The 16623-nt window shown below is 38.2% G+C and overlaps 1 protein-coding gene across 1 annotated transcript; it reads right to left on the minus strand.

The window, feature by feature from the left end:
- Positions 1–684: 684 nt before the first annotated feature.
- On the minus strand, positions 685–1608 carry LOC127689950 (putative olfactory receptor 8G3). Its single transcript, XM_052189523.1, has one exon. It carries the CDS (start codon positions 1606–1608, stop codon positions 685–687), a length of 924 nt encoding a protein of 307 aa, XP_052045483.1.
- Positions 1609–16623: the final 15015 nt, after the last annotated feature.

Here is a 16623-nt window from a genome sequence, read left to right on the forward strand (position 1 = left end):
TGGAATTTTCATTATGGTTGAGAATTCACTTAAATTTACATCAGTTGGTAGAGAAAGATAGGCAAAATGAGTGGATCTGAGATTAACAGTCCTTTGTAATTTTAGTATTTATTCTAATATATGTCCCAATGATACAGATTACTCAAGGTTTCACCTATCAAATTACAGGAACATTATTTCGTCAAAAGACAAGATAATGAAAACGAGGGACAACGTTGACATATGCACTAATATGCAGTAGGTTACTCAAACAATATAATAATCATTAACAGGTTTGCAAGATCATCTCATTTTCTTTAACATTTTTGTTAACAATATCATTTTTAGGCAACACTGATATAGTCCTTTTTAATACTATTGGTCAGGTAATTCAGCTGACTACAAAGATAGAATAAAATGCAGATTACACATTCCCTTGGTTCCTGAAACTGATGTATAACAATCTTAGGCACATGAATGCTACAACAAAAAGAGATTATAACCTCTATCATATGGGTGATGCATTTGCTGAGGGCTTACATTTATTTAAGTCAGTGAACTGAATGAGAATGGTTCTGACTATGATCAGACTGTAATTACGCTTACCAGAGTATAGGTAAGCAAAGTAGGACTAACAAATATACACAGGCAAAACAAATATGTGTTTCTAATATGACAACAACTCCATTCATGAGTCTGCCATGTTCATCTATTAAGAATTTTCTTTACAGCAGATTTGACATCTTTATTTCTCAGGCTGTAGATCAAGGGGTTGAGCATAGGTACAACAGTAGTATAAAACACAGAGGACACTTTCCCTTGGTCCATAGAACTCACTGATGATGGCTGTAAGTACATGAATGCAGCAGAGCCATAGAAGATAGCAACAGCAGAGATGTGGGAGCTGCAAGTACTGAAGGCTTTGGACCTGCCCTCAGTGGAGCGAATACGGAGGATGCTGGTGATGATGAAGATGTAGGACATAAGGATGGTCAATGCAGGTGTCAGGATATTCAATGCACTCAAGAAAAGAACCAAGAGTTCATTGATGTATATACTGGAGCATGATATCTCCAAGAGTGGAAAAAGATCACAAAAATAATGGTTAATTACATTGACCTTGCAAAAATTTAATTTTAACATAAAGCCCGTGTGAACTGATGATCCAATAATACCCAAAGTGTAAACTCCCACTGTGAGCCAGAAGCAGAGATGAGGAGACATGACAACATTGTAAAGTAAAGGGTTACAGATGGCAACATAGCGGTCATATGCCATTACAGCCAACATGTGACACTCTGCAATTGCAAAAACAAGGAAGCAGTAGAGCTGAGTCATGCATTCAGGGTAGGAGATGATGTTCTCCTCTGTCACAAAGTTTACCAGCATTTTAGGGGTTATGACAGTGGAATGGCAGAGGTCAATGAAGGACAGACTGCTGAGGAAGAAGTACATGGGTGTGTGCAGGTGGGAGCTGAGCAGGATCAGGATGATCATGCCCAAATTTCCCAACACTGTGAGCAGGTAGATGCCAAGGAAGAGGAGGAACAGAGGCAGCTGCAGCTCTGGTTTGGTTGAGAATCCAGCCAAGATAAATTTGATTATCATCGAATGATTTCCAGACTCCATTATCTTCTCATTATATTGCCCAAGACTCCTAAGTTTAAAACAGAGAAATGAGTATACTTTTCTGCATATCTATATTCTCTCCTTCATTGTCTATTTCCCCTTTTTTTCTCCTCCCCCCATGTGTGTGTGTGTGTGTGTGTGTGTGTTTGGGAGAAAAACAGAGATGGAGCGAGACAGAGATTTAAAGGATTCTGTGAAGACCATTGTCCCTCATCAAAGTAGACTACTTCTGTTTCCTTGGGACAACAAATGACTTCCTAGTCAGAGGAAGAAAAACTGACATCTAGGATCTTGACATTAATACTGATCATAACGTTTTAGGAAAAGTGCCAAGTCTGTCCTTTAAATTCAGTTTAAAACAAAGGGTTATCAGTTTTATGTTTGATAATTTTTTCTCTGCCTCTCAAATTCTCTGTAATATGTTGTCATGCATATTACTGTATATAATGCATAGTTATTAAACTTAATCAGACATAAAAATCAATAAGCATTACAAATGTTTTCCTTCATTTTTATTTGTAGCTAGATTCATGTTTCAGTAATTCTGATTCTAAGAAGCTGACCAACTGGTTGATTTAATACCGTTGTTTACCTATTGAAACAGCTACACTGTGAATCTCATACACTGCATATAATCCTACCACCATGCAAGGTAGAGCTTAATTCCCCCACAGACGTTGTACTTATATCTTCATAGATTGACAGCAGAGGAGTTGTGTTTTCTTGTTCTAATTTGGGTAGTTCCCGGGGAGAAATACAATAGCATAATTTAGTTATATACTTCACCACAGAGGTAAAGAATCAATGGACCATGATGATCATCCCCTGCTAACTGGATTTCATTATTGAACTAGTAGAGCTCCCAATACTACTCATATGAAAATAGTTTTGGAAGACCAACACAAGATGCACCTTTCCTTGGCCAGATTCTGTGAGTTTATACATATCTTCTAACATGTTACTCATGGTGGCTCATGGATCACTAGAGTACTTGCACAATGGAGTGGATTTTTTTCAAGCCACTAAGGTTAATGATATGATGTAACTTTTCAAACACACCAATGCACATTAACCTTATATTTGAAAAGTAAACATGTAGATTCTAGAATACGAATTCAGAATTCAAAAAAAAAAACCCCATAGTGTTAACATTCAAGCAACATCTGAAATATTACTTTTAGACAAGAATGGAACACTTTGAAAGAACATGGAAACCAGATAATTTGAGAAAAAATGAATAACTATTGTTATTTCAGAAATGTCTAAAATAATAGAGTAATTTGTCAACATAGTAACTCCACATATCACATGATGTATGCATGTAAATATTCAACTTATTGGTCTAGTTAAAAATTATTGGTCTCATTCTATTTGCCTTCAAAGGCTTAATGTAAAATTAATGGCACAAAATAAGGGAGAGAAGTATGTTTCTTCTGAGCCAAAAGGAGCATCCCAAGCATCAGACAATCCTTAATTTTCATAATACTCACAATGGCATAGTGTTTTCTATCTGTGTACTGTTTTCTTTCTCAGACATTTGTCAAGGATGCAGTGCTAAGTGTATGAAGTCATCTTTAAGATTTCACCTTACACCAGTCAGAATGGCTAAGATTAAAAATTCAGGAGACAGCAGGTGTTCGCAAGGAAGTGGAGAAAGAGGAACACTCCTCCACTGCTGGTGGGGTTGCAAATTGGTAAAATCACTCTGGAAATCAGTCTGGAGGTTCCTCAGAAAACTGGGCATATCACTTCCGGAAGTTCCTGCTATACCACTCCTGGGCATATACACAGAGGATTCCCCAGCATGTAATAAGGATACATGCTCCACTATGTTCATAGCAGCCCTATTTATAATAGCCAGAAGCTGGAAAGAACCCAGGTATCCCTCAACAGAAGAATGGATGCCAAAAATTGTGGTATATGTACACAATAGAGTACTATTCAGCCTTTAGAAACAATGATTCATGAAATTCTTAGGCAAATGGATGGAGCTGGAGAACATCATACTAAGTGAGGTAACCCAGTCTCAAAAGATCAATCATGGCATGCACTCACTAATAAGTGCATATTAACCTAGAAAACTGGAATATCCAAAACATAATCCACACATCATATGAGGTACAAGAAGAATGGAGGAGTGGCCCTTTGTTCTGGAAAGACTCAGTGTAGCAGTATAGGGCAAAACTTGAACAAGGAAGTGGGAAGGGGTGGGTGGGAGAACAGGGGGAGGGAAGGAGGCTTATGGGACTTTCGGAGAGTTGGGGGCCAGAAAAGGGGAAATCATTTGAAATGTAAATAAAAATATATCGAATAAAAAAAATTTACTCAGAATACAAAAAAAAAAAAAAAAAAAACACCACCACCAACAAAATAAAATCTCTTTTAACTCCAGTATTTTGTGACTTGATAATGCCAATGTCATTAGATTATATAGTCTAAGTTCAAACATTTTCTCAAAATACTATTTCCTCTATGATCACCAGGAAAGTTGTTAAATTCTTCAATCCATTAAGAAAGTAGAAATTCAAATACCTGACATGTCAAAAATTAAATTAATTGGCACACAGTTTCTGGATCACAGTATGAGCTGAATTAATGTCCATGTTTTTTACCCTGAGATGTGTTGAGTTTCTGTCCAGGATGTCCTCCATGAGTCAGTCTGCAGCTTTTCTACTGCTCCACACTGCAGATCTGAATAGTGATTGGCATATTGCCTTGGATGTAGCATGTGCCAAAAACTGTGTTCAATAAAATTGTTCACAGAATATAACACTGAGTTAAATCAAATCCTTAAGAGTGTGACACCAAGTTTACACTGATAAAGTTAGAGGTGGCTGAACTATAACAAGCCTGACATGAGTCTGGGCTGCTGCGCACACGGGGGGTGGGGGGGGTGGGGGTGGGGGGGGAGTGCCTTTTACCAGAGAGAGTGGTCTCTAGAATGAACATGGGTGTGGATAGATAAACAGCCAGGCACATTTGTGTGCACTAGGAGAGATACTGAGACAGAAGACTGTAAGGTTTTAAGGGACACTAATGACAACTTACACTCACCCCTTTCTCCTCAGCAAGTTGGTGGTTTTTATTCTCAGTTTCACTGGATAGAAAATTATGTTTGATAATGTGAGAAGGAGATAGCTTCTAGGATCTTTGAGTCTCTGATCTTGATGTCTGATTAAACTTTTGCCTCAGTCATTTGTTCCTCTGTAAATGTTGGTTGATATGAAACTTCTATATCTTAGAGATAATCACTGTCTCATTCAAAACAAAAATAATAATGACCTCTCAGAAGAATCCTATCCCATAGGTATTAACTGTGATGAAAACTGTCAACAATTAGAAATCCCCTTTTCCCTATAGAATGTTAAGTGTTTCATATTGTCTGAGGTTATTTGCTTTTCTTGTTAGGTTCTGAATTATGAAAAAAGGATGTGAGCTCTCTTACAGTTAGGGTTCGAGACATATTAAGGCAAGCCATTTAAAAATTTAAAATGTCAGGAAAATTGTAAAATATATATTTAAAGAAATATTTCATATGATGTCAAACATGAATACAGGGAAATCAGAAAACTAGAGAAGCCATATAATTTTATTTACCTTTGTTGTCTTCAATAACTTAACTGTATTTAAACATTATAATATATTCATAAACAACAATTTAGAATATTTTAAATTATGGAGTGAATACAAGCACATTTCATTTTGCATCCATTTTAAAATATTCAGACATTATTAAAGGCATACAAGGAGTTTGTAACAAGATTAATTGTCAGAGATTAGAATAGGTTCTTTCTAAATTTAAAAATAAATATGATGGACCCCATGAATATTTTGTTACAGACTCTATTTTCCTACTAAATTATCTGTTCATGTAAAGTTACATTTAGTATTCTATTCACTACTCACTAACATATAGTTTTGAGATAATATTTGCAATAATTTTTTGTAATAGAACTTAATTTGGAATTCTTATATTATTAGATACAGAGTTTTAATGTGCTTTATATGGTTATTTCTTCAATCTGTTAAAAAAAGAAACAAAAACAGACATGTAAGTCAATTATAGGATACAGCTATAAGTCCACAGTAGTACAGCCACTGCAATTTTTACAAAAATATCAAACATACAAACTAGAGAAAAGACAGAATTTTCAACTAAGTATCCTAGGAAAAGTAGATACTAACATAAGGAAGAATAAAACTAGATCCATATCCATCTCCCTATATAAAAATTTACTCTAAATGGTTCAAAACTAGATCTGTTGAAAGCACTAAAGGAAAAATAATAGGGAATAACATTTCAACATATAGGAACAAGGAAAGATTTCTGACGTTGTAGTATAAAAAATAAAACCAGTAATTGATGGATAAGATCCCATGGAATTAGAAAACTTCTGTACATCATAGGAAACTAATTGCATTAAGCTCTTGCCAACAGAATGGGGAGACATATTTTTGGGCTGTATTTATGAAAGAGAATTATGATCTAGATTTTATAAAGAACTAAAATAAAAGTCAGCCTGAAGGCAAGTAAACAAATTAAAATGGTGTATAGAACGGAACCAAGAAATATTAAGAGAGAAAGTTAGTGCTCAGCATCCAAAGCCATCAGAAAAATGGCAATTAAATATTACTTAGAGATTTCATCTTTCATCAGTCAAAAAAAATCACAAGATTTTGGAGAATAACTGCTAACAAAAGCTGACTAAGTGGAATGAAAAGAAGTTTTGCATACTTATGCTGAAACTGTGATTTGTGCTGGAACTGAGTGTGGTGCCTCTGGTAGGTCTACAATACTCCAATGAATGGCTCCACACTTATCCATACATATTTACAGCACAAATTTAGCTCAGTGAGTAAAAAGAAAATAGATGTGATAAAGAAGGACAAACCCTTATTCACTGTTGGTTGGAGTATAATGTGACACTCATTGCTATGCTAGTTCAGCTACTATAGAAATCAATGTGACAGATCTTATTTATTCTTTTTTAATTTTATTCGAGCTTTACTTTATTTATATTTCAAAGGGTATCCCCTTTCCTTGTTACCCCTCCAAAAACTCCCTATCCATCCCCCTCTTTCTGCTTATCAACACTCCACCCACTTTCCTGACCTAGCATTCTCCTACACTGGGACATCGAGCCTTTACAAGACCAATGGCTTCTCCTCTAACTGATGTCTGCAAAGGCCATCCTCTTCTACTTATGAAGCTGGAGCCATGGGTCCATCCATGTGTACTGTTTGGTTGGTGGTTTAGTCCCTGGGAGCTCTGGGGGCACAGGTTGGAACATATTGTTCTTCCTATGGGGATGCAAACCTCGTTAGCTTCTTGGGTTCTTTCTCTATCTCCTCCATTGGGGACCCTATGCTCAGTCTATTGGTTGGTTGTGAGCCATGGGTATTTTGATCCACCTTCTAAGAAGGATCAAAGTATCCACATTTTTGTCTTCTTCTTGAGCTTCATGTAGTCTGTGAGTTGTATCTTGGGTATTCCATGCTTTTGGACTAATATCCACTTATCAGTGAGTACATACCATGATTGGGTTACCTCACTCAGGATGACACTTTCTAGTTCCATCCATTTGCCTAATAATTTCATGAATTCATTGTTTTTAATAGCTGAGTACTATTCTATTGTGAAAATGCACTACATTTTCTGTATCCATTCCTCTGTTGAGGGACATCTTGGTTCTTTCCAGCTTCGGGCTATTATAAATAAGACTGCTATGAACATAGTGGAGCGTGTGTCCTTATTACATGTTGGAGCATCTTCTGGGTATATGGCCAAGAGTGGTATAGCTTGATACTCAGTATGTCCAGTTTTCTGAGGAACTGCCAAACTGATTTCCAGAGTAGTTTACTAGCTTGCAATCCCACCAGCATTGGAGGAGTGTTCTTTCTCCACATCCTCTCCAGAATCTGCTGTCTCCTGAGTAGAAGGATATGATAATTTTTTGGATTTCCTCAGTATCTGTTGTTATGTCTCCCTTATCATTTCTGATTTTATTGATTTGGATATTATCCCTGTGCCCTCTGGGTTATTTTGGCTCAGGGATTACCTATCTTGGTTTTTTTCAAAGAACCAGCTTCTGGTTCGGTTGATTCTTTGTATAGTTCTTTTTCTTTATACTTGGTTGTTTTCAGCACTTAGTTTGGTTATTTCTTGTTTTCTACTCCTCCTGGCCATATTTGCTTCTTTTTGTTTTATACCTTTGAGATGTACTGTCAAGCTGCTAGTGTATGCTATTTCCAGTTTTGTTTTGGAGGTTCTCAGAGCTATGAGTTTTCCTCTTAGCACTGCTTTCATTGTGTCCCATAAGTTTGGATATGTTGTGCCTTCATTTTCATTAAATTCTAAAATGTCTTTAATTTTTTTTCTTTCTTCCTTGACCAAGCTATTGTTGAGTAGAATGTTGTTCAGTTTCCATGTGGATATGGGCTTTCTGTTGTTTTTGTTATTGAAGACCAGTCTTAGTTTGTGGTGATATGATAGGGTACATGGAATTATTTCAATCTGTTGATGTCTGTTTTGTGACCAAGTATATGATCAGTTTTGGATAATGTACCACGAGGTGCTGAGAAAAAGGTTTTAGGATAAAATGTTCTACAAATATCTGTTAAATCCATTTGGTTCATAACTTTTGTTAGTTTCACCTTGTCTCTGTTTAGTTTGTCTTTCAGTGATCGTTCCATTTATGAGAGTGGGGTATTGAAGTTTCCCACTATTATTGTGTGAAGTACAATGTGTGCTTTGAGTTTTAGTAAAGTTTCTTTTATGAATGTGGGTTCCCTTGTATTTGGAGCATAGATGTTCAGAATTGAGAGTTCATCTTGGTACATTTTTCCTTTAGTGAGTATGAAGCATCTTTCCTTATCTTTTTATGATTACTTTATGTTAAAAGTTGATTTTTATTTGATATTAGAATGGCTACCCCAGCTTGTTTCTTGGGAATGTTTGCTTGGAAAATTGTTTTCCAGCCTTTTTCTCTGATCTAGAATCTGTCTTTGTGCCTGAGGTGAGTTTCCTGTATTCAGCAAAATGTTGGGTTGTGTTTATGTATCCAGTCTGTTAGTCTATGTCTTTTTATTGGAGAATTGAGTCCATTGATATTAAGAGATATTTGAGAAAAGTGATTGCTGTTTCCTGTTATTTTTATTATTAGAGGTAGAGTTATGTTTGTGTGGCTCTTTTCTTTTTGGTTTGTTAAAACAAGATTATTTTTTTACTTTTTCTAGGTATAGTTTCCCTCCTTTTGTTGGTGTTTTCCATTCATTACCCTTTGAAGTCTGGATTTGTGGAAAGATTATGTACATTTATTTTTGTCATGGAATACCTTGGTTTCTCCATCTATGGCAACTGAGAGTTTTGCTGGGTATAGTAGCCATGGTTGGCATTTGTGCTCCTTTAGGTCTGGATGACATCTCCCCAGGATATTCTAGCTTTCATAGTCTTTGGTGAGATTTTGGTAATTCTGATATGTCTGCCTTTGTATGTTACTTGACCCTTTTCCTTTCACTGCTTTTTTTTAAATTCGATATATTTTTATTTACATTTCAAATGATTTCCCCTTTTCTAGCCCCCCACTCCCCAAAAGTACGATAAGCCCCCTTCTCTCCCCCTCTCCTCCCACCCACCCCTTCCCACTTCCCCGTTCTGGTTTTGCCCTATACTGCTTCACTGAGTGTTTCCAGAACAAGGGGCCACACCTCCATTCTTCTTGTACCTCATTTGATGTGTGGATTATGTTTTGAATATTCCAGGTTTCTAGGTTAGTATCCACTTATTAGTGAGTACATACCATGATTCATCTTTTGAATCTGGGATACTTCACTTAGTATGTTGTTCTCCAGCTCCATCCATTTGCCTAAGAATTTCATGAATTCATTGTTTCTAATTGTGTATATATACCACATTTTTTGCATCCACTCTTCTGTTGAGGGATACCTGGGTTCTTTCCAGCTTCTGGCAATTATAAATAGGGCTGCTATGAACATAGTGGAACATGTATCCTTATTACATGCTGGGGAATCTTTTGGGTATATGCCCAGGAATGGTATAGCAGGATCTTCTGGAAGTGAGGTGCCCAGTTTTCGGAGGAACCGCCAGACTGATTTCCAGAGTGGTTGTACCAATTTGCAACCACACAAGCAGTGGAGGAGTGTTCCTCTTTCTCCACATCCTCGCCAACAGCTGCTCTCTCCTGAATTTTTTTTATTCGATATAATTTATTTACATTTCAAATGATTTCCCTTTTCTAGCCCCCCCACTCCCCGAAAGTCCCGTAAGCCCCCTTCTCTTCCCCTGTCCTCCCACCCACCCCTTCCCACTTCCCCGTTCTGGTTTTGCCGAATACTGTTTCACTGAGTCTTTCCAGAACCAGGGGCCACTCCTCCTTTCTTCTTGTACCTCATTTGATGTGTGGATTATGTTTTGGGTATTCCAGTTTTCTAGGTTAATATCCACTTATTAGTGAGTGCATACCATGATTCACCTTTTGAGTCTGGGTTACCTCACTTGGTATGATATTCTCTAGCTCCATCCATTTGCCTAAGAATTTCATGAATTCATTGTTTCTAATGGCTGAATAGTACTCCATTGTGTAGATATACCACATTTTTTTGTATCCACTCTTCTGTTGAGGGATACCTGGGTTCTTTCCAGCATCTGGCAATTATAAATAGGGCTGCTATGAACATAGTAGAGGATGTATCCTTATTACATGGTGGGGAGTCTTCTGGGTATATGCCCAGGAGTGGTATAGCAGGATCTTCTGGAAGTGAGGTGCCCAGTTTTCGGAGGAACCGCCAGACTGATTTCCAGAGTGGTTGTACCAATTTGCAACCCCACCAGCAGTGGAGGAGTGTTCCTCTTTCTCCACACCCTCTCCAACACCTGCTGTCTCCTGAATTTTTAATCTTAGCCATTCTGACTGGTGTAAGGTGAAACCTAAGGGTTGCTTTGATTTGCATTTCCCTAATGACTAATGAAGTTGAGCATTTTTTAAGATGCTTCTTTGCCATCCGAAGTTCTTCAGGTGAGAATTCTTTGTTTACCTCTGTACCCCATTTTTTAATAGGGTTGTTTGGTTTTCTGGAGTATAACTTCTTGAGTTCTTTATATATATCGGATATTAGCCCTCTATCTGATGTAGGATTGGTGAAGATCTTTTCCCAATTTGTTGGTTGCCGATTTGTCCTTTTGATGGTGTCCTTTGCCTTACAGAAACTTTGTAATTTTATGAGGTCCCATTTGTCAATTCTTGCTCTTAGAGCATATGCTATTGGTGTTCTGTTCAGAAACTTTCTCCCTGCACCGATGTCCTCAAAGGTCTTCCCCAGTTTCTTTTCTATTAGCTTCAGAGTGTCTGGCTTTATGTGGAGGTCCTTGATCCATTTGGATTTGAGCTTAGTACGAGGAGACAAGGATGGATCAGTTCCCATTCTTCTGTATGCTGACCTCCAGTTGAACCAGCACCATTTGTTGAAAAGACTATCTTTTTTCCATTGGATGTTTTCAGTCCCTTTGTCGAGGATCAAGTGGCCATAGGTGTGTGGGTTCATTTCTGGATCTTCAATCCTGTTCCATTGATCTGCCTGCCTGTCACTTTACCAATACCATGCAGTTTTTAACACTATTGCTCTGTAGTATTGCTTGAGGTCAGGGATACAGATTCCCCCAGAATTTGTTTTGTTGCTGAGAATAGTTTTAGCTATCCTGGGTTTTTTGTTATTCCAGATGAATTTGAGAATTGCTCTTTCTAACTTTGTGAAGAATTGTGTTGGGATTTTGATGGGTATTGCATTGAATCTGTATATTGCTTTTGGCAAAATGGCCATTTTAACTATATTGATCCTGCCTATCCATGAGCATGGGAGGTTTTCCCATTTTTTGAGGTCTTCTTCCATTTCCTTCTTCAGAGTCTTGAAGTTCTTGTCATACAGAAATTTCACATGTTTGGTAAGAGTCGCCCCAAGGTACTTTATACTGTTTGTGGCTATTGTAAAGGGGGTCATTTCCCTAATTTCTTTCTCAGCCTGCTTATCCTTTGAGTATAGGAAGTCCACTGATTTGCTTGAGTTGATTTTATAACCTGCCACTTTGCTGAAGTTGTTTATCAGCTGTAGGAGTTCTCTAGTGGAGTTTTTTGGGTCACTTAGGTAGACTATTATGTCATCTGCAAATAATGATAGTTTGACTTCTTCCTTTCCAATTTGTATCCCTTTGACCTCCTTATGTTGTCGAATTGTCCGAGCTAGTACCTCAAGTACAATATTGAAAAGATAAGGAGAAAGGGGGCAGCCCTGTCTACTCCCTGATTTTAGTGGAATTGCTTCAAGTTTCTATTTCGTTTGATGCTGGCTACCAGTTTGCTGTATATTTCTTTGACTATGTTTAGGTATGGGCCTTGAATTCCTGTTCTTTCCAAGACTTTAAGCATGAAAGGATGCTGAATTTTGTCAAATGCTTTTTCAGCATCCAATGAGATGACCAGGTGGTTTTTTTCTTTGAGTTTGTTTATGTAGTGGATTGCATTGATGGATTTCCTTATATTGAACTCACCCTGCATCCCTGGGATAAAGCCTACTTGATCATGGTGGATGATCGTTTTGATGTGTTCTTGGATTCAGTTGGCAAGAATTTTATTGAGTATTTTTGCTTCGATGTTCATAAGGGAAATTGGTCTGAAGTTCTCTTTCTTAGTTGGATCTTTGTATGGTTTTGGCATCAGTGTAATTGTGGCTTCGTGGAAGGAATTGGGTAGTGTTCCTTCTGTTTCTATTTTGTGGATTAGTTTGAAGAGTATTGGTGTTAGGTCTTCTTTGAAAGTCTGGTAGAATTCTGCACCGAAACCATCTGGTCCTGTGCTTTTTTTTTGGTTGGAAGACTTTCTATGACTACTTCTATTTCTTTAGGGGTTATGGGACTGTTTAGATGATCTATTTGGTCCTGATTTAATTTTGGTATTTGGTATCTGTCAAGGAAATTGTCCATTACCTCCAGATTCTCCAGTTGTGCTGAGTATAGGCTCTTGTAGTAGGATCTGATGATTTTTTTTTTTTTTGGATTTCCTCAGTTTTTGTTGTTATATCCCCCTTTTCATTTCTAAGTTTGTTAATTTGGATACTTTCTTTGTGCCCTTTGGTCAGTCTGGCTAAGGGTTTATCTATCTTGTTGATTTTCTCAAAGAACCAGCTCCTGGATTCGTTGATTCTTTGTACAGTTCTCTTTGTTTCCAATTGATTGATTTCAGCCCTGAGTTTGATGATTTCCTGTCTTCTACTCCTCCTGTGTGAATTGGCTTCTTTTTGTTCCAGGACTTTCAGGTGTGTCATTAAGCTGCTAGTGTATGTTCTCACCATTTTCTTTTTGGAGGCACTCAGGGCTATGAGTTTTCCTCTTAGCACTGCTTTCATTGTGTCCCCAAGATTTGGGTATTTTGTGCCTTCATTTTCATTAAATTCTAAAAGTCTCTGATTTCTTTCTTTATTTCTTCTTTGGCTAAGGTGTCATTGAGTAGAATATTATTCAGCCTCCATGTGTATGTTGGCTTTCTGTTGTTTTTTTTTTTGTTGCTATTGAAAACCACTCTTACACATTAGTGATCTGATAGGAGGCATGGGATTAGTTCAATCGTCTTATATTTGTTGAGGTCTGCCTTGTGTCCAATTATATGGTCGATTTTGGAGAAGGTACCATGAGGTGCTGAGAAAAAGGTATATTCTTTTCCTTTAGGGTGAAATGTTCTATAAATATCAGTCAAATCCAATTGGTCCAAAGCTTCAATTAGTTTTACTGTGTCCCTGTTTAGTTTCTGTTTTCTCGATCGGTCCATTGAGGAGAGTGGAGTGTTGAAGTCCCCCACAATTATTGTGTTAGGTGCAATGTGTGCTTTGAGATTTAGTAACGTTTCTTTTACAAATGAGGGTGCCCTTGCATTTGGCCCATAGATGTTCAGAATTGAAAGTTCTTCTTGGTGAATTTTTCCTTTGACCAGCAAGAAGTGTCCTTCTGTGTCTCTTTGGTGACTTTAGGTTGAAAGTCAATTTTATCTGATATTAGAATGGCTACTCCTGCTCGTTTCCTGTGACCATTGGCTTGTAAGATTGTCTTCCAGCCTTTTACTCTAAGGTAGTTTTTATCATTGACACTGAGGTGTGTCTCCTGTATGTAGCAAATTGCAGGGTCCTGTTTCCTTATCCAGTCTGTTAGTCTATGTCTTTTTATTGGGGAATTGAGACCATTCATTGATGCTAAGAGATATTAAGGAATAGTGATTATTACTTCTTCTCATTTTTGATGTTCTTTTTATATTTGAGTGGTTATCTGCTTTTGTGTCTGATGAAGGAAGGTAACTATCTTGCTTTTTTCAAGGGTGTAGTTTCCCTCCTTGTATTGGAGTTTTCCCCCTATTATTCTTTGTAGAGCTGGGTTTGTGGAAAGATATTGTGTAAATTTGGTTTTGTCATGGAATATCTTGGTTTCTCCATCTATGGTGAATGAGAGGTTTGCTGGGTATAGTAGTCTTGGCTGACATTTGTGTTCTCTTAGAGTCTGCATGAGATCTGTTCAGGATCTTCTAGCTTTCATGGTCTCTGGTGAGAAGTCTGGTGTGATTCTGATAGGTCTTCCTTTATATGTTACTTGGCCCTTTTCTCTTACTGCCTTTAATATTCTTTCTTTGTTTAGTGCATTTGGGGTTTTGATTATTATTTGACGGGAGGTATTTCTGCTCAGGTCCAGTCTGTTTGGAGTTCTGTAGACTTCTTGTATATTCATAGGCATCTCTCTCTTTAAGTTGGGAAAGTTTTCCTCCGTAATTTTGTTGAAGATATTTGCTGGCCCTTTCAGTTGTAAATCTTCACTGTCATCTATACCTATAATCCTTAGGTTTGGTCTTCTCATTGTATCCTGGATTTCCTGGATGTTCTGGGATACAAGCTTTTTGCATTTTGCATTTTCTTTGACAGTTGAGTCAATGGTTTCTATGATATCTTCAGCATCTGAAATTCTTTCTTCCATCTGTTGTTTATATTTGCATCTATGGCCCCTGATTTCTTCTCAAGGTTTTCTATCTCCAAAGTTGTCTCCTTTTGTGATTTCTTAGTTTTTTCTACTTCTGTTTTTAGATCCAGGATGGTTTTGCTCGGTTCCACCATTTGTTTGTTTGTGTTTTCCTGTAATTCTTTAAGAGATTTTTGTGTTTCCTCTTTCATGACTTCTGCTTGTTGACTCAAGTTCTCCTGCATTTCTTTAAGTTTTTTTTTTTGCCTTTCTCCTTTATTGGCTTCTATCTCTTGGGCCTTATTCTCCTGCATTTCTTTAAGTGATTTTTGTGTTTCCATTATATGGGTTTCTAACTTATTCATGTTCCCCTGTATTTCTTTAAGAGATTCATTCATGTCCTTTTTGTGTTCTTCTAGCAGCATCATGAACAGTGATTTTAAATCCAATTCTTGTTTCTCTGGTGTGTTGGCATAACCAGGACTTGCTGATGTTGGAGAGTTTGGTTCAGATGCTGCCATATTGCCTAGATTTCTGCTAGTAGCGTTCCTGTGTTTGCCCTTTGCCTTCTTGTTCTCTGGAGCTAGTTGGTCTTGTTTCTGGCTGGTGTTTCAGCCTCCTGAGAGGCTCTAGGGCTATTTCTGCAACACTGAATGACAGGGTTTCCCCTGTTTCAGATTGCTGATGTGCTGTCCTCCTCTTGGGTGCCCTTGCAGCCCTAGTGTGCTTTGCCCCAGATTGTGTCTGTGAACCAGATGGTGCCCTTTTGCTCCTTCAGGGAGTGCTGAGGGTGTATGCTGCCGGGACCTTTTCTGTGTGCTGATCACTCTGCTGGCCAGCAGAACTCCCAACCAGGTTGGTGCACACAAGGCTAGCCTTGCTGCTCAGGCCCTGAGTCTAGGCAAAAGTCTGGCAGGCCAATGTCCGAGCAAAGTTCCTCTCAGCTGTGAGTGTTAATTGGGTCTGTCAGGTGGCCAGGATGGTGGTGTGAGCGCACTCCCTGAGAGTGCTGGGAGAGTCTGCTGGGCTAACAACCTCCTGGCCGGGTTGGCACACAGATGGTCCACCGAGCAGCCCAGGGCCTGGGGGCAGTCCAGGGCCTGACCTTCTTAGACCCCAGCTATGTCAGCCTTGGGCTAGCCTGTTAGTCGTTTTTGCCTGCTAGAACTCTCTGGCTTCCCGTAGGCAAAATGGCATGGCCGGCTCAGGCAAACAACCTCCTGACTGGGTTTGCACACCGATGGCCCCCCCAACCAGCCCAGGGCCTGGGTGCAGGCCAACGCCCATCTGGCTTAGACCCCTGCGATGTTGGTCTCGGGTTGTATTTGTGTACCTCAGTCTGTCTGTTCTCTCTGGCGTCCGAGAACCAAGATGGAGGACAGTCTCTCTTAACTGACTCTTAACTCTGCTCCCTTTTACTGCTTTTAATATTGTTTCTTTGTTTAGTGAATTTGGTGTTTTGGTCATTAAATGATGGGAGGAATTTCTTTTCTGCTCCAATCTATTTGTCGTTCTGTAGGCTTCTTGTATGTTCATGGGCATCTCTTACTTTAGGTTAGGAAAGTTTTCTTCTATAATTTTGTTGAAGACATTTACTGGTCCTTTAAACGAGAAATGTTCTCTCTCTTTTGTACAGATAATCCTTAGGTCTTGTCTTCTCAATGTGTCCTGCATTTCCTGGATGTTTTGGATAAGGATCTTTTTGCATTTTACATTTTCTTTGACTGTTGTGTAAATGTTTTCTATGGTATCTTCTGCATCTGAGATTCTTTCTTCTATCTCGTGTATTCTGTTGTTGATGCTTGTATCTATTCCTAGGTTTTCTATGTCCAGAGTTGTTTTCCTTTTTGATTTCTTTATAGTGTCCACTTCCATTTTTATATCCTGGACAGTTTTGTTCAATTCCTTCACCTGTTTTGTTGTGTTTTCGTGTATTTCTTTAAGGTAGTCATTTATGTCCTTCTTGAAGTCCTCTATCAGCATCATGAGCTGTAATTTTAAATTCAAATCAT

The sequence above is a fragment of the Apodemus sylvaticus genome, chromosome 7 (genome assembly GCF_947179515.1).
Source record: "Apodemus sylvaticus chromosome 7, mApoSyl1.1, whole genome shotgun sequence".
Classification (NCBI taxonomy): Eukaryota; Metazoa; Chordata; class Mammalia; order Rodentia; family Muridae; genus Apodemus; species Apodemus sylvaticus.

Bases quoted from the DNA above. Each gene is read 5' to 3' on its own strand.
- LOC127689950 (XM_052189523.1), bottom strand. From the start codon at position 1,608: ATGGAGTCTGGAAATCATTCGATGATAATCAAATTTATCTTGGCTGGA.